This window comes from Trichoplax adhaerens, genomic scaffold (genome assembly GCF_000150275.1).
Source record: "Trichoplax adhaerens TRIADscaffold_2 genomic scaffold, whole genome shotgun sequence".
In the NCBI taxonomy this organism is placed as follows: domain Eukaryota; kingdom Metazoa; phylum Placozoa; class Uniplacotomia; order Trichoplacea; family Trichoplacidae; genus Trichoplax; species Trichoplax adhaerens.
In genome coordinates, this window is record NW_002060944.1 from 6,059,649 (window position 1) to 6,085,965 (window position 26,317).

At 34.1% G+C, this 26,317-nt stretch overlaps 5 protein-coding genes across 5 annotated transcripts; 2 read left to right on the top strand and 3 right to left on the bottom strand.

Annotated features, from left to right (window-relative positions):
• Positions 1-642: 642 nt before the first annotated feature.
• Positions 643-6,950, top strand: TRIADDRAFT_63670 (uncharacterized protein; the record flags this gene model as incomplete). Its single annotated transcript, XM_002109457.1, has 24 exons — positions 643-738; positions 1,705-1,725; positions 1,898-1,976; positions 2,205-2,302; positions 2,573-2,701; positions 2,887-3,002; positions 3,094-3,220; positions 3,413-3,495; positions 3,636-3,729; positions 3,817-3,894; positions 3,970-4,104; positions 4,220-4,370; positions 4,462-4,616; positions 4,694-4,833; positions 4,939-5,026; positions 5,110-5,228; positions 5,322-5,367; positions 5,450-5,533; positions 5,707-5,793; positions 5,884-6,000; positions 6,152-6,277; positions 6,372-6,489; positions 6,598-6,769; positions 6,845-6,950. 24 exons carry the CDS (start codon positions 643-645, stop codon positions 6,948-6,950), a joined length of 2,565 nt encoding a protein of 854 aa, XP_002109493.1.
• Positions 6,951-8,281: 1,331 nt separating this feature from the next.
• On the bottom strand, positions 8,282-10,387 carry TRIADDRAFT_53591 (uncharacterized protein; the record flags this gene model as incomplete). The annotated part of the gene is made up of 1 exon (XM_002110013.1): positions 8,282-10,387. The coding sequence occupies one exon, from the start codon at positions 10,385-10,387 to the stop codon at positions 8,282-8,284; it is 2,106 nt and encodes a 701-aa protein (XP_002110049.1).
• Positions 10,388-12,786: 2,399 nt separating this feature from the next.
• Positions 12,787-17,491, top strand: TRIADDRAFT_53592 (uncharacterized protein; the record flags this gene model as incomplete). Its single annotated transcript, XM_002109458.1, has 13 exons — positions 12,787-12,796; positions 12,873-12,972; positions 13,446-14,065; positions 15,262-15,369; positions 15,594-15,640; positions 15,923-15,975; positions 16,098-16,131; positions 16,406-16,446; positions 16,570-16,667; positions 16,765-16,823; positions 16,898-17,105; positions 17,178-17,249; positions 17,331-17,491. 13 exons carry the CDS (start codon positions 12,787-12,789, stop codon positions 17,489-17,491), a joined length of 1,611 nt encoding a protein of 536 aa, XP_002109494.1.
• A 1,015-nt stretch (positions 17,492-18,506) lies between these two features.
• On the bottom strand, positions 18,507-20,978 carry TRIADDRAFT_21066 (uncharacterized protein; the record flags this gene model as incomplete). Its single annotated transcript, XM_002110014.1, has 8 exons — positions 18,507-18,623; positions 18,747-18,833; positions 18,921-19,055; positions 19,588-19,634; positions 19,797-19,857; positions 20,025-20,056; positions 20,190-20,263; positions 20,848-20,978. The coding sequence occupies 8 exons, from the start codon at positions 20,976-20,978 to the stop codon at positions 18,507-18,509; spliced, it is 684 nt and encodes a 227-aa protein (XP_002110050.1).
• A 2,174-nt stretch (positions 20,979-23,152) lies between these two features.
• TRIADDRAFT_53594 (uncharacterized protein) lies at positions 23,153-25,391 on the bottom strand (the record flags this gene model as incomplete). Its single annotated transcript, XM_002110015.1, has 10 exons — positions 23,153-23,260; positions 23,333-23,419; positions 23,515-23,594; positions 23,701-23,789; positions 23,862-23,935; positions 24,015-24,104; positions 24,249-24,302; positions 24,424-24,498; positions 24,634-24,811; positions 25,312-25,391. 10 exons carry the CDS (start codon positions 25,389-25,391, stop codon positions 23,153-23,155), a joined length of 915 nt encoding a protein of 304 aa, XP_002110051.1.
• Positions 25,392-26,317: the final 926 nt, after the last annotated feature.

A 26,317-nucleotide genomic window follows, 5' to 3' on the forward strand; every position in this document is an offset into this window, starting at 1 on the left:
ACAGACTCTCTCATTGTACATTTATAGGGTACACACCAGTACCAGAAAAAGAAGAGGGACAGCAGCAAGACGGACATGATGATAGCTCCGGCTGTACAGTGTACAGTGTACAGTACCGTCGTGGACAGTACAGTGGACAGTACTGTAAAAGTCACGGGTTGCTGGTAGAGTTCCTCGAAAGCTTGTTGTGATCGTCACATGATGTTTGCGTCATTTTAACATCACATGCTGCGCCTGTTGAAGTGTTGATGAACGTCATCATGTGAACAGATTCCATACGGAAAACCCACTCTCCAACCTGGTCTATAGTAACAGTATGGGCGACACCAGAATCGGTGTTGTTCATCAGCCAAGTTAATCAGTGAATTTAATGAAGCCGTCATGGCCACTCCATTGTACTGTACTGTACTATCGACTGAACCGTACCGTACCGTACCGGTCTAAAGTACAGTACAAGACAGCAATAAATTATTATTCTGTTACTTCACTCAGACCATCCAGATATTTTTTTAATTTTCACTGGCGGTGCACCAAGCTTTTGCATTGCCTCTTAGCACAAATTAACCAGTTTTTCCTCACATTGGAGATTATTCTTTTGATGACATACCCATTACTTTAAGGGAAAGACTTGGATTCATCAAGATGGTTTCGTTATTTCGTTCGGAAGAGATGACGCTCGCTCAGCTCTTTTTACAGTCCGATTCTGCTTATGCTTGTGTTCGAGAATTGGGAGAATTGGTAAGAATTTTTTTGTTGGCCACTGCTGTTCAAAAGACAATCTAGTAGTCTCATAGTTGAGAGAGATATTCTACAATGTTGTAATGACCATCAGTTTGCCTACTTTCCAATCCATATTTCAACATGGATTCCTATTGCTGCTATCCGATATGTCAGAGTAGAGAGTACAATTGGGTCGTACAATACAGGACAGCGGCAAAAGTGCACATCCACTTCCAAACAAATTTCTCATTGAAAACTTGACTTTACTCGATATATATACAGTAGACACCACTCATGTCAATCCTACCGCTTTCTTGATTTTCCCTTTTTAGTCTTGATTTCTTTTTTTTCGTTTGCAATACTTTCAGTTCTATTGAAAATGATCGATAGCAATAGTCAGTCAATGGCGGTTGGCCTGCTAACTATCTTGTCGATAATTAATAATATACAGTACTGTATATATATATATATGTATACTGTACAATGTACATGGGATCGCCATTTCCATAACAACTTATGCAAAGGATGAAGTCATGGTGCAAGTTCTGTAGGCTCTACTTCTCGCGACAAGTACTGTATACTTAAAGGTTAATAAAGTAAATCAATCAGTAGTATGACAATGTCTTAACGAGTAGTAACTTGACTTGCTGGAGAACAACTCCGAAACGAACAGGCCAAAAAATCATGTACTTTTACAGAATACAATATCGGATGGCGACAACATCGCTAATCCTGCACAAGTAGTTTTTTACTCTCATCAACAGTAAAATGTATCGGTCTTGGGCGCAAAAATAGATTCATAACTACACTACAAAGTGGCTAATCTATCATACCTTGTAGCGAGGCTATACTAAAGTATCGACATTTCTGTCTTTAAACAACCAAAGATTACTGTAAATTGTTAACTAATTTTGACCAGCTTTATTAATCAAGTGCTACTAATTAGCATACTAATAATGGGCTTTTTCTTAACCATTCTTTTAGGGCAAGGTGCTATTTCGTGATGTAAGTTGATTAACTAGCGTTAATTATTATTCTTAAATACTCAGCAGATGAACTGTGTTCATTGAAACGTCAATTTATAAAAAATATGTTTTTACAACTGGATTTAATAATCCAAAGTGAAATAAATTAACTCATACGATGATAACATTGTGCTTTTTTTGATCTTACACAGCTGAATCCTGATGTTAATGCTTTTCAAAGAAAATTTGTCTCGGAAGTAAGACGATGTGATGAGCTGGAACGAAAACTTCGTAAGTAGCGCTTATGTTACATCGTCATAGTTTAGAAGAAACAGTGTCTAGTTTCACTGTACAGTATTGTTTAAAATGCATACACTACGCTCTGTACCTGTTGTACTAATAGAATCCTGTAGAAGAAGCAAGTACTTGAAGAGAAATTTCCCATTTGTTATTACCTAGAACTATGTATGCCCTTGATTATTATTTTAATTTCATGTCCAACAATTACGATTGTCAAAGGTTTTCTTAAAGCTGAAATGGAAAAGGAATCCATTCCCATTAAAACGGTGGAGACTGACTACACTGCTCCATTGCCAAGAGAAATGATCGATTTAGAGGTCAACAAATGGTCTTTTAGTAACCGACAAAAATTTATGCAACAAATACTTTGATCGATATGATAGATAGTATTAACCGATAGATTATAATTATAAGTACAGTACATTGTAATCCTGTACAACCTTAGAATCGTGATAAAAATACAGTACTATAATTTAACGAATACACGTTATCGCTGTACATTGTGTACAATAGATATGTTATCCAAATTCTTAAAGCTTTAAAGATGATAATATTGATTATTACATAAATATGTATAAACATTTTAGGCTAGATTGGATCATTTTGAGACTGATATTAGGGAAATCAATAAGCATCAGATGGCTTTGAAAAAAAATCTACTTGATTTGATCGAGTTTAGAGCTATTTTGTCAAAAGCAAGCCATTTCTTCATCGAGGTAAATTAACGCAAGACTTTATTTTTACAAATTTTTAGTTTATGGTAGATTTTTAACAATACAATAAGATCAGTTTCGACCAATGGAATTGCTCCTATAAAAAAAGTTGTCGCTTTTATCTGAAAGCAATCATGAATTATTGATGGATATCATCCATTATTTGATAATATTTTTCTATACCATAGGCAGAAGATGCTGTATTTCATCAAGCACAAGAAGTAGTACCCGATGAAGGAAGCAAATCTCTTTTAATTGAAGATGGAATGCCAGAAAAATCGATTCAGTCATCACGACCAATGAGGTTAGAAATCGCATTATAGCGATTCATTCTGTAGAATTTTCTATCGTCCAATACTAATTATACAATTGTTGTTCTTCAACAAATTTCATAGCTTCTTATCTGGTGTAATTAACCGAGATCATCTCGCCGCGTTTGAACGAGTTATTTGGCGGACTTCTCGTGGTAACGCTTTCTTTCGCCATGTAGAAATCGAGACACCGTTAGAAGATCCCAAAACGGTTATTATAATTATTGCATATACAGTATTGAAAAAGTATTGAAGTAATTAAAGTACTTAGCTAGTAATGGTATACTGTACAGTACGTACGAGTATAAATATATATATATATATATATATACAGTATATTGACATATATATATATACTTCAAGTCATGAGATATTCTTATAACCTCTAAACAATAAAATTCAGGGTGATATGATTAGCAAGTGTGCTTTCATGATATTTCTACAAGGCAATCACTTAAGATCACGTATGATGAAAATCTGTGAAGGGTATGTACCATTTTGTTTGGTTCATTTTAGTCCCTACGTCACTTGTGGCACTAATAAAAGTAACTTGTATTAAGATACAGAGCTAGCGATACATGATATGCTTGCTATAACCTAATAGTCTAAACACATTACGTTGAAAGATTTTCCGCAACGGTTTATCCGTGTTCTGATAATGCTGAGGTAAGACGCGATGCCTACGCGCAAGTAGAAACTAGAATACAAGATCTAAAATCGGTAAGAAAACGACGTTGAAAACAAAATTTACAGATTTATTAGATAGAACTTTATTACGAAGGACGTGTTGTTTATTCTCCTATTTAGGTTATAAATGAGACGGAGGATCATCGCTATCGCGTCTTAAATGGAACGTCAAATGATCTTGTCATGTGGATGATTCAGGTATTAGATATTCATCTTGATGCAATCACGAAATTCGTTATCCTAACAAGGTATATACCTTTACAATCGAATCAGACGAAAAAGATGAAAGCAATTTACCACACCTTAAATATGTTCAACGTTGATATTACCCAAAAATGTTTAATTGCTGAGTGTTGGTGCCCTGTACAAGAACTGGATAATATTCAGTGTGCGTTGAAACGCGGAACTGTAAGTATAAGTAAACGTGACCAACAAGATAAAAATTGTTGGCTTCACCTGAAATTAACAACGCCAATTTTTTTCATTGGTATTAACGACTAATGTACTACTGTCTTACCTCCAGGACTTGAGTGGATCGTCAGTACCTTCAATATTAAATCGTATGATAACGAAACTTGAACCCCCTACGTATTACCAATTAAATAAGTTCACATCTGCTTTCCAAAATATTGTTGATGCTTACGGTGTAGCAACCTATAGAGAAGCTAATCCAGGTAACAACTGAAGCTAAAGTGTTTTATGTACCCCTTTGATAAATATCTTGAAAATGTAGACATAAACTTTTTGATATGAGAAACTAACTAGATAGTTTTATTTTAGCTTTATTTACCGTCATTACATTTCCATTCCTATTTGCGGTGATGTTTGGCGATTCTGGCCACGGATTGTTAATGTTTTTATTCGGATTATGGTTGGTACTCAACGAAAAGAAATTCACTCGGCAAAAGAATATGGGAGAGGTGCTATATTTGAACTAGAGGCAATTTAGATAGATATTTTTCTTTCTTATCTGACATGCTGCCACCTTGTGCGACAGATTTTTAATACCATCTTTGGTGGAAGATACGTTGTACTGTTGATGGGTATATTTGCAGTCTATACCGGACTTATATACAATGACTGTTTCTCGCTTTCGTTCAATATTTTTGGTACCAGTTGGACTTTTCCAAATATTAGGTAATAGTATTTATAATTTTTATGTTAACTGTTGCATTTCTACTTATATTAACTTGTTTTATATCTACCAATATTAATTTTATTCTTTAAATCATTCCAATGCAGTGAGGGTTTTCTCCATGATCATCCTACTTATCAACTGGATCCGAATGTTTCGTTTCCTGGTGGTCCTTATGTATTTGGAATAGATCCAGTAGGTTTTAGTTGGTGCATTATTCGTAGCCAGCTAAATTATCTTATGTGTAACATATATGGTAATATTTTCCTTTTCCCCAGATTTGGCAGACTGCAATCAATAAGCTTACATTCTTAAATTCTTATAAAATGAAGTTATCAGTCATATTTGGTGTATTCCAGATGCTTTTTGGTGTGATTTTAAGTCTTTATAACAGCTTGTAAGAAAGAATTTATATTTCCTATTAAAATAGTATTTGCAAATCTACTTATTGTACTAGCATCAATGTAACTATTGATAAACTACGTTGCAGGTATTTCAAGAAATATAGCAACATATTTTGTGAATTTATTCCTCAAGTATGTAAATTTTGATCATATTATTTCGTAAACATCGCCTTGTTCGTGCAATTGATACGTTATCATTGGTTTATTGGACTAGGTATTATTTTTGAATGCTCTTTTCGGATATCTTGTTGCACTAATTTTTTATAAATGGATAGTTGTTGACGTACGAACAGAACCGGTAAGTTTCTATCTTCAGATCCATCGCCAGTAGAATTAACTAATTTTCCACATTTATTCAATAATTTTATGCTACATATGTTTCAACATTAAATCTGATTTATGTATTATAAAATATGTAGTCAATTATTAAATCTTAAATTGATATACCGTATTTTGTTGCAACTCTAATAGCAACCTAGGTTATTGATTCTGATGATCAACATGTTTATAAAATTCGCGCAAAAGCTTCAACCCAGTGAGATTTTATATCATGGACAGGTATAGCAGTATAGTATGTTATAAGCTAAAGGAAAAGCAGTATTTATTAGCTCACAGAAAAGACTAATGAATTATTTCTATTCTTGATAGGAAACTGTTAATTTAGTTTTAGTTGTGGTAGCAGTTCTTTGTGTACCGTGGATGCTTCTCATAAAGCCATTTTATTTAAGATGGAAACATAAGAGAAAATTGCGTAGCTACAGGCCGGTATGTTGTTGACTTTGTGATGTATTCAATTTACCTTGTAATGATGGTTCTTTAACTTCCTCTCTTCATATATGTGAGTTTAGATAACAATTGTATGTAACAGATACAGAAATGGGATTGAAACTAACATGCCATAATGATTATATTTCAGAAAACGAGGAAAGGCGGTAATGTTTACGTACAACTATCTGATGACGATGGCATGAATGATGAGTATACCACTTATCACAATGATGAAAGTCAACTATCTGAGAATTCATATGACGAAGAGGAAGAGGTATTAAACAGAAATTTTTGTACACTTATGTTGTTATCATCAAGATAACTAAGAGAGCACTGCCCAAATGATTCAAATTAATAATTATTTTTAGTTTGACTTTGGCAACATTATGGTCCTACAAGCAATTCATACAATCGAATTTTGCTTGGGATGTATCTCTAACACGGCGTCGTACCTACGATTGTGGGCATTGAGTTTAGCACATGCAGGTAACTTAACCTACGTAGCTCTTTTAGCACAATACTTTTCTATCGTGACGTACGTAAATTGCTTAAAGTCAAAACATTTCTTGATTTGCTTATTATTTACTGTTTTAGAGTTGTCCGAAGTACTTTGGAATATGGTCCTTCACATTGGTTTATCTTTCAAGGGTTATGTTGGTTCTCTGTTGATTTTTGCTACTTTCTGTGGTTGGGCTGGCTTAACTATCGCAATTTTGCTCGTAATGGAGGGATTATCAGCTTTCTTACACGCTTTGCGACTTCACTGGTAAAGTCATAACTATGCCTATAGTGTTGTGTATGTAGACTGAGGAAAATCTTAAATCAATTTATTTCGAAATAGGGTCGAGTTTCAGAACAAATTTTATTCTGGTGAAGGGTATCTTTTCGACCCTTTCTCTTTCGAAAAAATGCTTAAAGAGGATGAAGATTTAGAAGATATACTATAAATATGGAGTAACTTAATCAATTTGATTGCTGTATTGTGACGTTCAATGTTTGTTTCACAATATAAACTCTTTCATTAATGTGTAAAAATGGTTCATGCTTGAAATTGATATAACTATAAAATAGAATCATTTATGATAAAAATTGTGAAAGTTTTGAGTTAGTTTTGAATTAATATCGGTAATTAAGCGTAAGAAGAAATTATGAAATAAATTGATGACGTCATTATTCTATATACGTATCTTTAGATCATTCTACGTGGCAAAATTCTCTTGTTGGGTTATTGAGAGTAAATTAATACAGTACGATATAATCAATTAGTTGATTGAATATTAAGAGTTGAATAGTAACGTGTTAATTCACCGTTGGCTGAGGCTATAGTTAGATGATATGGTCCTGTTTCTAAAATTAGACTGCATAGTATGGTGATTACAAATTTAGAATACATGTATACGAATGTATTGCTCGTGAGCTACGGTAACGAAAGGAGGATTATAGGTGTACACTGTACTGTATATATACCGTAGAAGCCATTTTACTATTTCAGTTGCGAAGGCACGATTAGAGCTGTTGTAAACAATTGACAATTAGTTGATACTGAATATGCGTAAAATTCATTACGATCGTAATCTCATTTCAACTGCAATCACCGTTCCTACCATATCTTGACATAATTAATGAAACAAGAATCAACGCCTGTGTTAACATTTTCTTTATTAAGCACATCTATCTATATTCACGTAATACATCAAATAAAGTATATTCCGCGCCGTCTTATTACAGTTCTGTGAGAATTTACGGAATAGCTTACACAATGTACACTGTACATCGCTGCAGCATTGCAATGACTACCGGTAGCTCGAACGCATGCAGCAACTAATCTGTTAATTATTTAATTTTTTAGAATATTATAATAATGACAAGAAATAGTTATCTAAAGTCATAACATGGTCACTAAAACGTATATGTTTTTCAACTTGTATATTGTAGAATAAATGTATTGATATTGATTTTACATGCTTTACAAACCAAGAAAAGTCAACGATGATAATATATAATTGAGAGTTATCATTACATATGTTCAATGGCTGCTGTAAAGATTTGTTAACTTAAAACTAAATTAAATACCGATGAGCTCTTTAAAAGACAGAATTTTGAATGTAATTACTGCATAAGAAATTATATTCAAGTTATTATCAGTTATAAAACATGTAAATGCATTAGATAGATAGGATACGTTAATACAAAAGCTATTGCAATTTTAATACTATCATCGAGACTAAGTCGCTAGCTACAAGAAATTCATACAATTAGTACAATAACACAGCATTTATCATCGACTACTATCGATACAAAAGTTTACATGGTGTTCAAATGCATCGTAACCGTTCACTATGGGGAATTCACTGCTACAAACAGGGCAGACGTAATTATCGCTGTGCGATTGGCGGTCATCACTAGGTGGCTGCGGAGTTGTACTTGTTGGTGGTGGATATGTGAATGTGAATTCACCAGTACTTTGTCCTGGACGAGACGTAGGTTGTGGCGGAGGAGGATGTGAGGATGGAGCGGGATTTCTAAGTGCGGCTGGCTGCGTCTCATAATTGTTTTGCCAACCTGTTGTAAATTCAGATGACAAATTAGGGGTGTTACGAGGAGCATTACGGTTAGTGCCATAAATGTCTGTGCCCATGCTAGCAGGTGCATAAAAACTTTCTGAGTAGACGTTACTGGTAATAGCTGGATTATTTGCTATATTTCCACTTGTAGCAATAGCAGTTGTAATTAGATGTGTCCCATCAGTGCTTGATTGTTCTGTTGTATTTGATGCAACTCTTTCGTTACCTTGGTTTTCGCTTGATGACGATGTCGATATTGTCGGTTGGGTTTTACTGACTGGTATTTTATCCATCTTTTCCACAAGTATTCTCATCTGCAGTTGCATAACCTGTAAACATTCATGATCCTTTTTCCTTTCCTCCGATTCCGCATTTTTTAACTGAAGGATTTGATCTTTAGCTGAATCTAATTGTCTTGTTAAATTGAGGATATCGTCTTTTAATTGGCTGTTTTCATTTTGTAATTCCTTTTGTTTTTCGAGGGAAGCATTTTTTCCCTGCAACTGCTGATTTAACTGATTAACCCTGGAAAGAAGATCTTCTGTAACACGTTTACGTGCTGTTAAATTTTCTAAGCAAACGTTAACAGCACGCCGTGCTTTTTCGCTGTGCATAGCCTGAATATCATTCTCTCGTAGGATGTCAAATAATTGCGGGCAACCATCGGAAATGTAATTGATTAAGGGCCAAATAAGTTCTAGTTTAGCATTGATTACGCCATGAGTTACTTGTTGATTTGGCCTAGGGTAAGAGCTAGCATTATCATTGACAGAAGTTTTGGATGAAGAGATAGTATCTAAATTAGAAGTAATAAGATGTTGCAATTTTTGATCGTCCAATTTATCATTACGCATTTTATTAAGCTGCTCCATTGGCATGCTTGTAGAGACCTTCTTCGTATTGATATTGGGCAAATTTGAATTGTTTAAGGAATGAGAAGGCGTAAGCCTTCTATCCTGGCTGAAAGTATCGGCTTTGCCAACCAATGTCGATGTCGTCGTGGCGACTTCTGCCTGACCATTATGGTTGGATTGGTCTAGTTTCGAGTTGTTATTGGAAGTTGGTGCATTATCATGTTGTATCTGGCCTACTGAAGGCATGGTATATGGATGTACTTGTCCGTTATTAGTCCGTTTCACAAGTTCTGGAGTAGTAGATCGAGAGCTATTGGTAGATTGCGTCGCCTGCGATTGTTGAACGTGAACGGGTGTTCGACTGTTTGAAGAAGAGTCTTTCTGTTGGATATTGAGTGGGTTAGAATTGGTGCCTTGGCCAGGCTGATTTGGAGTGGAAGAATTGGTTGGTTGCGTTGTATTATTGACAGAAATTATTCCTTGCATGTTAACGTTATTATTACTACTATTGGTCATGAGTGGAACGTTACTATTACTGGTGGTCGTACTACGTTGAAGGTCGACAAAGAGCATGGATTCACTTTCAGTGACATTGGCAGGAACAGTAGGAGAAATTTTAAATTGGCGACTTCTACCTCGAACCAGTGTTCCTTTTGATATATAACATAGCTGATATTCATCCTCCACATCTTTGGGCAGAGTACTGGCTGGAAAGAGTAAAGTATGATCATCTTGATTATTGGAAGCTCGAATCCAATGAAATCCTAAATACTCTCTCAGTGATCTCCATCCGATCTTATAAAGACCAACCCAATCATCTGCCGATGGTGTATCATGGCCACGATGGCGATACTGGCAGACAATATCTTCACCCGGTACATAACAAGCTCTTACACCTGTAAATTCGACCTCTTCTGTATCCGCTAATTGTCTTGCAGATGATCCAAGCGACATTCCAGAAAACATGGTTACAGCTCGCTGTTCGTTCTTCTTTTTTCTCCCTTGTTAATTAATTTCGATCGTTATCTAATTAATGGCTACAGGTCGATCACTCTAGCCTAGTAATAATCGCCAAGCTGAAGCGAGATAAAATAAGGAGAGAGAATCAATTGCACTTCACACCCTTCAAGTTAAATTTGGCAATAGCACTGTGCGCACTTTCCAGTCTAATAGCTTCAAAATAAATAACAACAACGCCGTTAGGGGTTCAATTTAAGGCAATTCTTGCTCAAGCCAACACGATTTTGCGTTTAACCGTGTGGTCTAAAAGGTCTCTAGTCGACAGTATCTGTCCGGTAATGGTGTTGTTACCACAGTACTGTACCCATACGGTAGTATCACCCCCGGTTGACAGGATGCCATAGGATGGTTCTCGGTGATACTCGAATCCTTATTTGGGACGCTGTGTACAGTACCGGGTAAAAAACATTACGTCATGATGATCCGATTGGCTACTCAAAACGATTACTGACAACATTGTTTATATTAGGAAAGGAACTATTGACCAGCAGTAGAAGACGAATTAATAATGGTTTGACAACAAGAGAAATGGCCAGACATGGAAGATTCTCGTATTACTTTTGATAATAGAATTCCTTTCCTGTTTATTGATAGTCTAAAAGCAGTATAATATGGAGAGGGATATGCATTTGACGGATTTGCAGGTATCAATCACTGGAATAAAACCCTCTCCAGTAAAAGATACTCGTTCGATGCTCAGTCTTGAGGATAACATTACTTTTCCTATTTGATACCCATACTACTCATTTTATAAATAAATAAGCGATCCCGGTATGCCACAGAGATTGATTAGTAATTGGTTAACGCCAATAACATGTTTAGCTTAAATCATCATCCTACAGCTATTTTTAGGATCATCAATTCTGATAACAAGTCCCTTTAAATCACTTCGTAGTGAATATGGATAAATTTAGATATGACGTTGCTATCGTACAGTAGTATGCTCGTCTTAGCTTTACGATTGTAGAAGAAAAGCTCTGTTGTACTGTACATGACAAAGGTAGAAGAAAGCTTGATTTCATGCAGAAAAGGTTTTGCACGATTGACAGGTATACAGTAATTAGAGCGATATTAGAGAGAAATGGACTCATGATAGATAGCCTGTGAACACTTACTCGTATACTTTATAAAGTAGATATTGGTATTGTACCCTTTCACGGTGCTGTCTGATTATTTCATTACTCTATACAGTATATACCTTACTTGGACCGTGATATATATATATACAGTATACCATACTGTTTTGGAAGGGACTAATCCCTGGACTGGTAGATATGGGCATTGAATATTGACATCATATTCAATTTTTTAATTTTCGATTATGAGCAGTTTTTATAACGGCTACTATCATTATAGAGCTCGTTATCAATCATTTTTCCAAACTGAATCACACTACTGTTTCAAATTCAAATATTAATTTGCGTTATCAGTGTATAAAGCAATCATCGATCTTGTCAAACAGTCTACATGGACTACTGGACATATCGGTGCATATAAAAGTCCATGACTACACAGTATCAGTAATCACAAGTCAGTGCAGCTAAATAATCAAAACGTAGTGTTTTTTTTATTATTACAACCCAAATTTTCGACGCTAAATAGGTAGCTAAGTTAATTATTTCTAAACGCTGGGCTATCAAGGATAGGCTAAAAGTTTCAAACCGTAGGAATGAGTAAAGTAATTATAAGTCTAGACAATTTTGATCAGGGTTGTTATTTTAAAAGGTAAAGGGCCTAGGGAAAATAGCAAGATTCCGCGATGGGGTAGGGGAAAAAATCTTTCCTCTTGAAGGATATCTCTAATACGATTGGTATTTAGCGTGTATTCATTGTAAGTGGTCGAGAAACATAACCAATGTCGTAGTATGTGGATTAAAACGGTTCGAAATTGTCACTAAGAATCGTGCAAAATTTCGTTATTATGGGCGTTACTCCTTGTTAACTGGACTTAAGTTAAAGTAGTAGTCAGTATCAGTACAGTATTCAAACAGATATCCAATGCTCTCTGTCATACTATATACTCCATGCAGTCAAGGACTACTAGAAAAAAAAGGAATCCTTTTTCTAGTCTGCCAAATCAATATCATAGATCATATCACGTCACGATTTAAGAAATTATAAATAATTCCCTATAAATAAAGATCTCTGCTTCATAACTAGTACATTAAATTACGACCAGCACAATATTGTCAGCGTAGGGTCATTTGTGGTCAGGCAACGACAGCTTGACCCATAGAGATCGAAGAAAATCATGTTCTTCTCTATAATCTATAAGTCAAGCTGTTCCATGGGCCTACTCGATGTAATTTCTAGTTCATCGTAGTCCATGGCTGTTTACCATCATCATGGCGCACAGTGAGTACCAGGGATATTTTAACACGAAAAATGATGTCATAGTTTTAATTAATTGATTCATCTAATACTATTACAGTAGTATCGCATTCAACGTTTGAAGACGGCGGACAGATGAAGGACGCATGTAGACGATTGTACAATACAACTGGACCACAGAAATCGACTACAGTACAGCAGTAAGTTAGTTTCTACTAAAGGAATCGACTTTTCATTGACAAAAATGCCAGGCCAATCTTTTTACTGTTCATTTTACTATAACTGAAGACTAGAACCGTACAACCTACTGTAGCTAACCCACTTGGAGGCTACTTTTTCATTTATGATATTGAAAAATCGTTTCCTATCCCCCTCTCTCTTCTAATCGTGTCGAAGTTGCTGACCTTATCAAGCTGAGTGGCCGAGTGTACAGTGTACAGTCCACGATACTGTACACATTCTCATACTGTACACTGTACAGTACACCAATGTCAAATCGCCAAAACAGGACACTCACTACTAGACTAACTCCTGTTCTTGTACGCAAGCACAAGCCTCAAAACCTCATTACAAGTAAACGTTGCACTACGATCTGCGATCCCTTTTTCAAGGCTTGAGCAATAGTTGAAAATAATAATCGTGGTAATCGATCCACTTGCACTCTCTTGAATAGTAAAAAAGAAATGGCTGCTGCTAATTTATTAGCTACACTGACTGCTCCATCGGAGATCAACAGTCTAAGTTTCTCACCCGTACGTAACTTATTAGCTATTGCTTATGGGAATAAAACAGTTGGCATTTACGATGTCAATGGCAAGGAGATCGGAGAAAATCCCATCTCTCCCTTAATTGGCCATACCTATGCGGTCAATACATGTTGTTTTTCATCCTTTGGTACCATGTTAGCGTCGGGCGCTACAGATTATGCCGTCTGTTTATGGGATATTAAATCGGGTGGTAATATCGCTTCATTTGAAAATCATACCAATGCCATACGTAAAGTGGTCTTTTCACCCAATTCCTCCTTGTTAGCATCAGCATCAGGCGATCAAACCATCAAAGTTTGGGAAATGTCACGAAGAAAATTACTACGATCATTACAAGGCCATGATACAACCGTTAATACGTGTTGTTTTACACCGGATAGTAATTATATTGTATCAGGTGCATTTGATGGCCATATTAAATTATGGCAAGCCTCCTCTGGCCGTTGTTTACAGACTGAGTTTGATTGCCACGATTTAGGCGTTAATGATTGCCAGTTCTCTCCTACTTTTGGATCAGCATCTGAAGGTAACTTAGACACCAATAACCTGGAACAACAGGATCAACTCGGTACAGCATAAAATTAGCTATAGTTTAGTCGCTATCTACACATACACTTCAATTCCAGTTGCTATCATAACACGACCATTTTTGTCGATACAGACAACATCCGATAGCAGTAGAAATCCTAAAAACATGTACAGTGCGGCGGTACAATAATTGCCCAATCATTAATTTATATTGATTAACGGATCGACCAACTTGATACGCCCATATTACTCTAAATTGATTATACTACTTTATACCCGTTTATTAATGGCATAATCTTCTTTTTAGTACAGTACAACAAAGTACTACAGTACCGGAAAAAAATGACACAACGTTGTTGTTCGTCCTAACCCTAAATACGAAGCATAGTAATTGTGTGATGGCCATCGTCAATGAATTCATTCTCATATAAATGAAAGTTGGCAAATATGCCTACGATAGACGAATAGATTGCTCGATGATCCATCAATCAATCAAATACAATACAGTATACTACTCACTGTGTACTACGGCATATCCAAGTAGATTACATATATAGAAATTCGACTTAAAGAGCAGCTAGAAAGTGTAGTAAAATTTCTATTCATCAACGATACATTAAATCCTACGTACTCTAAACTATCTTATATTATATTCCATTTTAAGAGCCATAATACGTAATCAATATACTCTTGACAAACAATTGCGTTATATTATTGATGGATTCGTGTTTGTTTTGATTTAATGATGGAATAGCAGCCAGTATTACAAGATCAATCTCTTTAATAGTAACTTGAAGTTGTCTACCATTCTTATTCATTAAATAAAAACAGCATTATATATGTCCTGATTACCCCTATACAGCTCCACAGATATATTGTACATCTGGCAATAAAATATAATTAAATGCACTGTATTATTGATCAAAACATGTGATATAAGTACTATTGTAAGAGAATGTACAGTAGTATTGTATATATATTATTACGCCATCAATATGACATGTTCGTATTATGTATACTGTATATCAATGATAGAATGGTTATACCAAGACTGCTATATATACGCATTTCATTTTCTTGGTTAAAAGATTAACTTGCTACAATATTGCTTACAATATTTAAAAGACTGCAAGAAAAATTGTTAGGTACAAAATCTTACCTGTATTCGGATATTTTCTCCTATATTTCTATTAGCTTATCAAGAAAACCTCAAGACAATAAATGGAACCATTCACTATCTTCTAGCGACTTGCGGTTCTGACATGTTTGTAAAACTATGGGATGTTTATATAGACCGGCAAGGTAACTGATGTTATTGTAATAATATTAAAGTTATGTTGTATGACTTCACCAATTCAAGATTATATAATCGCTACGATTTTACTGCCTAGAATTTTGGCAACATTAACTTTCTATAGCCGATATGTACTTTAGAATGTTACATATCTTACAAGAAAGGAATGATACCCTATCTCAAAATAAATAATAACAAACTATCATTTTATTTACGTCCTATGTTCTTACAGCTGATACTTATAATATCACTAAAAGGGGCGACTTATCCGGTCATCAGGTATGATATCTGATTTGATACTTAGGAATAAACTAAAAATTGAATCAGCTTTGTTTATGTTTTTTAATATAGTGTCAGAATTAGTTTCTCTAGGATATATTGATATATCTGTTATAGTTTAAGATAATTAATTAAAGATTTTCTTAGATTGCTTTTAAAAAGTTTTCTGTTATGTATACATTATGGATACAAGTATAATAAATTTTTAACAATTATTCTAACTTTATTTGAAATCTTAGCTTCATGTAACGATTTTATAAATTTTTCTACATCATCACTTAGTCAACAGTCTGGTGCGCCATATTTTCTCCAAATGGTAAATTATTGGCATCAGGGTTAGTATTTTCATAAAACTGTATATTGGCAACTTGGACAAAAATCTTGGTATAATTTTATATTAAAGTAGTAAACAATATTAATTGATACAGAACCTTCTAATGCAATTTTTTTACTATAGATCCGGAGATAGATCGGTCATTATTTGGAATCCGGTAAGAAAATCATCCATGATTAGCGACTATATGTAAATGGCTAATTTACAATTTGTGGATATTTCCGATTAAATTTCAAATGTTTACAGTATTGCTATTTTTATCAAGAAAGTAGTAGTTAATCCATCTATCAACTTTTATTGCTACGCTTATGTTTTTCCTTCCATCTACATTAACATAATTATAAAATGTATTGTCAGAGGAGTATGATATGTCATTCTGTACTGTATAACCACCTAACTAATCAAAGTCTCGTAAACTGATATAACTTTAGCTCCATGGTGAAGCTCTACAGAAATTAACCGCACATACTAGGTAAAGATTTCCTTTACTATCATATATACGTACATCGGCACTATTTACAGATACGTGTATTTCAATCACATTTAAAATATCACTATCGCAATCGTATAATTCACAATAATACAATTTCTTTAGTTTTGTTACCTCCTGTGCATTCTCTATGGATAATTCTATCCTTGTAACTGGTTCGAACGATCGAACCCTCAAAATTTGGCAGATAAATATACATCAAGGTAACGATATATGGTCAAGCTTAATAGAAAAAAATGCTTTAAATTGCCTTCTTAATTGTTAAAGAAAGAGCCTAAATTCAGTCTTTACTTCTTTAAGAATCAAATTCTATACGAAGTCAACAAGCAAATGATGGAAAGTCGAAAGCAATCGCCTCGGTATGTTGCTGCTTCTGTGGAACATGTTACGATAATCTGGGTACTAAATTAGTTCTGATCATGTAATTTTTCAGTTACAAGCCATGACCCTTGACGACACTTGCAATTGGCTAAAAACAATCGGAATGGAAAGATATGAAAAACAATTCCGCCATCATCAAATCAGTGGGTCTATTTTACCAACACTAACATCAATTTCCCTTATGCGCGATCTCAGTATTGAACCTCTCGGACATCGTAATCAAATTCTAAGAGCAATTCAAGAATTAAAGGATCGCTTAGGTTACTATCTGGGCTGCCTAGACTTTTATACAGCACATATAATTAATTTAATCTAAATTTTTCTCTATCCAGATAATTCAATTCCTGATGAATTCCTTTGCCCTATTTCCAGAGAAGTGATGACAGATCCTGTGGTTGCATCAGGTTGTATTAAATCAGTTGATATAATAGCTACTACAGTATCATAGATTATTAATGGCAACTCATGTTAACCCTTTACCATAGACGGTTACTCGTATCAGAGGCAAGCTATCGAATCTTGGCTGAATGGAGGTAATCGTTTAACAAGCCCAATGACTAATGCTCCACTGAATGCATCTCTTTTAATTCCTAACAAAACTCTAAAATCTCTTATTCAAAAATATCTTGACGGTGATAGAAGTTAATATAACTTCAATTTAAACCGTAGTAATTGAATTAAAGTTTTCGAAAAACTAATTAAAATTTAAGAAAATGTACTTTTCCTATAATGTACATTGCTTATTCTATGCCATATCACCACTGGAATTATGGTTATTATAATTATAGCTAAAGAAAGTATTGACTTTCTCAGTTTACTGGTAAAACTTAATTGAATAGTGCACCTTTCGCGTGTATTATATGTACTGCACCGCGTGTGTATTATCGAACTCTTGATGACAACCTATGTGTATGACGCATAAGAAGCTAACAAAGTCCTCATAAGTACTGATACAAAAAGACATTTGAACTTATTCGTAAATTTAATCGCATATAATAGACTGTGCACTAAGCATAGCTTTGCTTGTCTTAAAGTATTTCTGAAAATGAATATCTCCCTACATACGTAACGTTAAATAGATATATGGCATAACGTAATGTAATCCTCTGTTACTATTAATGGCATTGTTAGGGAAATGCATTTATAACGAGTTGTTTATAACGATATCGATGGTTTTTAATCAAATCGCAAATATCTGATTTGTAATGATTATTTTAAATATTCGTAATTGTTAGAAATTATTTTACATTTAAGAGATACTGGATTATTTAGTGCATATATTACGCTCATGCTATCATAGGTATTAAAGCTACTACCTAGGCGATGTACAAACTACTAGTCTAACTTGTGTTATATAATTTGTGTATTTCACGGCACTATTAGATATTCATAGTAACATGAGCAATAAAAAGTTACATTTTATTAACGATACATCTGTACTTTCAAATAGATTTCATGCCACAATATTATCAGGTTGCAACTAATATGTAGATCTTTACAATTCTTTAAAAATATTTAAATAAAGTTTAATTCTAGACAAATTTAGATTATGCGTTTTTTCTCAACTTTGGAAACAAATAAAACAGCACAATATAAAAAGATTCATTCTTAATTATTCAGCTCTTAATACCTTCTTAGTACTATAGTGTATTATGGACGGCTTATAATGGAGCTTGATGCATGTATTGCTCAACAACGCTTTTCAATGTAGAAATTACTCCTCTTGGATCCTGACTTTTTATGATAGCACTTCCCGATACTATCATATTTGCGCCAGCCTTTTAATAGTATTCATTAATTGTTATTAAAACAGGTAAGGTATGCAGACAGCGAAATTAGTACAAATCGAAATGCTTATCATTCCGTAACCGATATTAGTTGTTCGTAGTCATAAGTCATACCTTAGCGGATTGATCTATATTGGAAGGGGAGACGCCGCCATCAACACCAATATTTAAAGTTTTAAACTTAGACCTTAGGAAAGCTACCTAATATTACAGGAGCAGTTGAAGTAGTGTAAGTACACAGTAATTAATACTTAGTACGGCTTTTAAAACGATATTTTTCATATTTACCTTTGACATCATGTCACTCATAAATTTCTGACCACCGAATCCGGGCTCAACAGTCATAACAAGGATCATATTAGCGTGATCAATATAGGGCAAAATCGTTTCAACAGGAGTCTTAGGTTTGATAGCGATTCCAACCTATAACATAACCGTAATTTATAGTAAATATTAATAGGTTAGTTTAGGCTACAGCCGTAACATTCAGTCAGTTACTAATACGAAATCAGCAGAACAGCACTTTAGTATTAGTAAATTAAGATTACATTAAACTTTATACGTAAAATACAAATAATCTATTTTATTTTCTTATCATTTACAGTATTAACTACGTATATAGATATCTTGTAACACATATTTGCAAATATGCGACAAGTATACGAGCAAGATGTCAAGTTAGTTAATACGCTTACGCTCTATCGACTTTAACAGAAAATGCTTACAAAAGAATGCAAACAAATCGTAACTGTCCGTAGTAACTTTGCATGTGATGTATACAATACACACCTAAATTTACTATAACTTTAGTGAGAGAATATTTACTATAGTTCCTTTTAAAGTTATATTAATCTTTATCTATTTATTGAATATCCAATTTTAAAATAAATGAGTCATAATTATATGTATCAATATATATTTCGAATTAAGATCCACTAGACAGTGATACCCTTACCTTCATTCCAGTTTTTTTGATAGAATCAATAAGTTCTAGAGGATTATCTGAGATTCATTTTCAATAGGGTATAAAATAGATGAAGTTAGCGTAGTTATAGAAATATAACGATAACAAATGAAGATTTATGAATGTTGTGTCGTTATACAAAACTGAGGTTACTGTAGATACGATAATTAACAAAGTAATTTAAGGTTCAAGTATCAAACCTGTAGCTTCAATATGAAAGGTATATTGCTGAACACCAGCATCAGCCATGGGTTTAACCCACTACAAATATAATATAGCGAATGAAAATTGTATATCTATTTTGAGGGGTATCATTAAAATGTACGTTGATTTATCTAGATTAAATTTCTTCGGATTAGATATTACGTACAGAAAAATTGTCCTACGTATTTAAAAGGTAAGCTACCATCTAGTCTACAACAGTTTACCTTTTCTGGATTAGCAACCATCATATGGACATCTGTAACATGAGATTGACATAAGTCGTATGATTAGTTGCCATTTATGCTGCCATTAATTGATACTACTAGAGGTGTACTATATTATCTTTATACTGATAGCTAATTGATTGAAATTCGGTTTATGATACTTACCAAAGAAACTTTCGACTTTCGATCTCAGGCATTCTACAACTGGATGACCAAAAGTCAAATTGGGTACGAAATGACTACAATAAGAAAGTATCATGCTTATATATCACATTAAACAATTTAAAAAGATGCAATCTCTATCGGAGACATCCAATCAGTACGGCATTAGTATAGACCAAAGTCAGCCAAAGTATACTCACAGTAAATACTTTAGTCAATGCAGCAGCGTTCTGATGATGCATTACTATGGTCTACCTTAAACTTTATTTACAGTCAGCAATCAAGCTCAAGCTTTCCAGCTCAAGTTCTCGCAAGTAGACTCTCCAACTCTTTTACTTACGAACTGCATTATCATTTGTTTTGATTCAATTTATTTACAGCATCACAAATACAAGTACGGTAGGTATCGAATACTACTGTATCATTTGTCCATTTGTTAACCTACCAGATCTCACTAATTCGATAGCAAAACCAAAATGAAGTAAAGTATAGTACAATGTTCAAGTGCCTTATCCAGTCAATTACTCATACTGTATATAATATAATCATCGCTCGATATTAACGATTTAAATCAAAGCATACTCTATAACATGGCATCAATCTTTCCCTATTATGATCAACAATATAGACAAGGAATTAATCTTCTTTGCGTTGGTCTTACCCATCCATGACATCAAGATGTAAATAGTCCGCTCCACATTCTACAAGTTTCTTAGCTTCATTAGCTAATACAGACAAATCGGAATTCAGTATAGAAGGGCCAATCATTGCCGATAAGTGTGTCTGTGCCATGATTTGATTACTATAAGATGCTAATCTTGGAATAGATTGGATGGTGAATAAAGGAGAGGAAGGATTATTTCTGCAGCAGGCAGCCAGTTGGCGGTAAGCTCTGAACATTGAGTGTAATATGGTTGGCAGGTACTCAGGTAGTCTCAGAAGTCCCTGGTTGGTATGGTGGATTACGGGTATATCCACATCCTCATTCATAAGTCCTGGCACAATAGTACAGTATGAGTAATGTCTTTTAGCTGAAGATTCATATATCGTAACGGACAGTCCCATTACCAGACTATCGTGGCTGCAGTACGAATATGATCGAAACTGGAAAAGGAGTTAATGGTTTCCAAAGTTCCTGTTGAAGGCATCCACATACCTTTTAAACAATTCTGTATAGTAGAGAGTAAGCAACTACTACAATGGCCATTATCATTAATAACTGACACTGAGTATATTGATTGCAATTTTGCTGAATTGATTGAAAGAGAACTGCAACCAGCGAAGAGGCAGACCGCGCAGCAACCTCGACCTCAACTTTTACTGTAGTACAGGCACATAAGTAGGTGCATCGTTTTACCGGCTACTAATCGATGCATATTCATATGTAATTGTGAGGTATAGTCCCCCAAATAGATCTTGTTATCATTGGCAGAAGATCTACTGATCAATACCAGGGACTTTTAAGTTTTAATTAAGAGAAAACCTTATCGATACAGACTCTTGGATAGTTGTGTAGTTGCAACGTGTAAAACTCGCAATCATTATTACGCATAGATCATATTCGTAGAGTAGATCCTATTGTTGCTAGCTCTTACTAGAAGAACTACCGATCAATGCACACTCTGATATGATTATAGAACATAACCCAAACCAGATCACGTTTATTAATATACTGTACAGTGTACAGTATATGCATACACGAATATAAACCTACAAATAGTAGACCTTCCTGTCACTACAGCGATAGATAATCCTTGGTAGAATAACGAACTCATGTGATAAAGTAAAGTTAATAAGAAATTACAGTACTAGCTATACCAAAAATTGTCTTGATGCACATCATAACATATAATATGGCATTTAATAAAGAAAATACGGTATTGGGATAGGGCAAAAGACTTTCATTTTTGGAGGAATTAGGCTCTATATTTATATTAATTGCTAATAAAATTACTCAGAAGTTAATCTAATATTTAGATTATGGCAATGATTTAAATTTTGCAACATCAACCATTACAATTAGTACATTGTATCCTGACTAACTAGCCGAAAAGATCATAAATCATGATAATTCCTATTGATTAACCCTATTTATATAGTAGATCTGAATAATTTTAAGAATGAGTACCATTTGCTAGTGAATACCTTCATGATAAGTTTATTGCGGGAGGCATCAATGTTGAATACACTTATAATTAATTAATTATATCACAGAAAATGATATTTCAGTGAGACAGAAATTAAATGATCAGTTCGACTTGCGACAAATGGAATAACTTGAGTAATAATTACCGAAAATGGCTACAGTATTTTTCAGGCATTTATAATTCAAAAAAGAATAGCCTTTACATAATAAAATATATTGATCACAAATTTCTTAGCAGAATACAATATTCACTTTAAAGTATAAATTTTTTTCTATATACATCGAAATAAATTTCCTCATAATTACAATTATACAGATGATATATATATATATACATACGAGTATGCATTGTATATACATTCGTGCCCATCCGGAGATTGTTAGAAAAAGGAAATGTTACTCATGTACCGTATACATATTTGGCAACAACAGCACATTACAGTACCTAATATCCAGTATAAAAAGCTCAGTAAATTACGGACTACAGTTATTATCTAGGCTCTAAAAGAACATCCGTATCAGCATAGGACTCATGTAGTGCAATATACTAATGTACTGTTCTGTTTATTTCTACCGCAGAACAAATATCGACTTTACAAATTATGACAATATGGCATAATCACGAGCTTTCACGGTATTTTTATATAGAATAATAATATACAAAACTTTCATTAATTTACAACGCAACTGCTAAAGAGCAACTCGCTTGCAATTACTGCTATCACGTAACAAATTATGAATCAGTAGTTGTACGATGAAATACACTTTAAAAATCATCGCCTGATATATTGTAAGGCTTCAATGGACATTGCCCAAATAACTATATTGACTTCTTTCCAGATGTTTCTTTTAGCTTAGTTGCAACTTTCATCCATAGCTCATCGTGATAGTTTGAATTCAAATAGCAATCCATTTCACCGTCTAGCACCTATAATTTAATCCCATAAGCAATCTTAGAGCGATCTTTTATAAATTTTAATTCATCTCTGATACGACATACCAGCACTGACGAGCAACCATGATAAAGTTGGTTTTCACCATTACCTAACCAGGACTCGTAACATTCGTGTATATCATTCAAGTAATCCTATCCGTTTCGATCAAATTTAAGTTGGTAGAGAAAATATTAGGTAATTGAATATATTTCATTCTTTCCAGACGATAAAATTCAGTTATCCTTACCAGAGAAACAGTTTCTTCCTCTTTTCGTCCTCTTGCCTTCAACCTACTATAGCATACCTCAGGAGTAGCTCTAAGGTAAACTATTTTTCAATATCAAAGATATAATTTAGACTTGGGTTAGGGCCTAAAAGCAAATCAAAAATCTTCAATCTCCAATATCCCCTTATTTATGTAGCTTTTCCTTACCAATCAAATCTAATTTGGGTTTACAATTTTGCATTAGGAAATCGAACCACTCTACATAACACTTGTATTCCATGTTGTTCAGTAGTCCGCTACAAAATGTTTTCATTACATATGTGTTACATCCATGACAATTTAATCGATTTACAGTAATAACGACTCACCTTTTATATAAATTTTCAACAAAGCAGTAGCGAGCGCTATAGGCGGAGCGTTCCAGTACGCAGAAAGGTACTTGCTAACAATTAGGAATTACTTATTAGGAGGATGCATGAATTTTTCTTGGTAACAATCTGCGTATTTTAGCATTTACTAACCTGCTTGGCATTATGGACATCCATCATAGTCAAGAGCACATAATTTTGAAACAGATATCCCCATCGAGCAGGATCTTCATACATTTTATGCTTAAAAATATGAATACATATACACAATTAACGTAAATATTTATTAATGGCAACAACGAAATAATGAATATTAAATCTTTTTCCAATATTATTACCGACAAATATGATATTTAAATTTAAGTAATGTCATCAGAAATATCTTACAATTAAATTATCTCCTCCAAGATCTTGCCATTTCTCTAGAGGTTCCGCTAAAACCTAGAGTTCATAGTTGAGAGTGAGCTTCACTATTTGTATTACATGTTTGGAAAGAGCTCATTCATATGGATATAATAGTAACTATAGAAACTACTTCACTATAATTAAATTATTTAAATACCTCAACTTGAGGGTTACTCTCCAACCGTTTCAAAAAGGTGGATTTCCCACTAGCAATATTTCCTTCTACAGCAATCTGTTATATGATTTAAACATGTGGTTATTATATATAATCTTGGGATCTGACCTAGGTTGAAACATTGTGGACTGCAGTAATGCTGTAGCACTTTTAATTAAATAAAAACTGAACGGTAATGTAATAAAATATTACCTTGAACTTTCTACCTTCGCTGCTGCTAGGTCGCTTTATGGGTTCTGTATTGGTATAATTATTAGAAACGTCAGCGAGTGGCTCTCTTTTGCTTCTAACCAACATTTTGGCATTCATATGATTATGATGAATTTGATAGTTGGTTTGCAAAACCAGTGAGCGTTTGAAGATTTTCAATCTAGATAGAATAAGGAATGAATTACTGCATACCATCACAGTAATGTCGATGCAATTTTACATTCCAATTGACATGGATAACGTAATAAGGTTATAAGAATATTTCGGTTATACGGTGATCGAAATTTATGATGTGATTTTTTTAATTATTTGTTCGCCATTCTATAATACTATCGAAGTAGTAACGTATCGTACTGCTGTTCCTACGGTAGTAATAGAATATTTTACATGGAGATACAAGAGTATTAATGATTTATTGGCACATGGGTACACCGTACACGTACGTAGGCGCTATTGCAAAAATTTAAATTCCTTTCGTCAAATGTTTATTTGACTTTGCACCGATCAACTTTAAGAAAATGGAGCATCAGCGTCATTTAACGTGACTATACTGCTGGACACATGTTGCAATCGTCAAAACTCATGACACCTCAAAAAAGGCAGCTGGGAACCAATCATAGACTATAAGGTGTAATTTTCAACTGCTGAATACTAGTTTACCGTATTGTGCATGCTGCGCATAGCTGCAAGTCGAATGGTAAATAAACGACTCTATTTTCTTGACCTTCAATTTTATACATGTAGGAATTCGATTAGGATTTGATCTAGTTTCATTCTATACCATAATCTGCTTGTAACTTTAAAAAAAGCTAAGCTTGATACGATTTTTAAAATCACAAACTACTCCCCTTTGGATGATACGAGAATTATTTACTGAATATTCACGTTGAAATTGCTGTACTATTTGCATATTCTAGCTAATTTATACATGCTAGGAAGGCAGTTTACTGTAGGGATATCGCCGGTATTTCGGGCGGCTTACATAGCTGCTATTGAGAGAAAAAACTGAAATACAGCTCCATGTTTTTGTTCACAGATCCAAGTAGCACTATTATCATCTATTTCTACTTTCAGTTATCCCATACCTTAGACTAGCACTTTTGTCTATACTGTGCATACATGTTACCAGTCTGTCAATTCTGCTCACTAAAACAAGTCGATTGACTTTGGCGGTTGATTTCATTTAGCAAGAGCTCAACCCAAATTGCCTTTACGATATTTCTCGTCTCATTTTTACTTCTCTACTACACTAATCCAATCTGTTATAGATCACTCTAGCTAAAAATAAATTTATTTTACCCTACTCTATAGCCAAGAACACTTATCCATGGGCAAAATCAACATCGCCTAGCTAAACATACCTTAGAGAGCAAAGGCGGTAAAACGCCAAGATTCACTTTTTTTTTTTTCACTTTGCAATCAATGACCAATACAACCAGTTCTTGACGGTTGTAAATTGAATTTTTCCTTGCGAAAGGAGGAATAGCATAGACCCAAACACTGCTTTTCAGGTGAAAATTTTCTAATTTACCTGACTAAAATAGCAGAAAGAGCTGAAATAATATCCTAAGAAATGGAGAGAAAATTTTTTCTTGACTGGACATTCATTGAAAGGCAATTACAGTAAACTGACAGTCAGCCTATTAAAAGAGTATTTACATTTCAC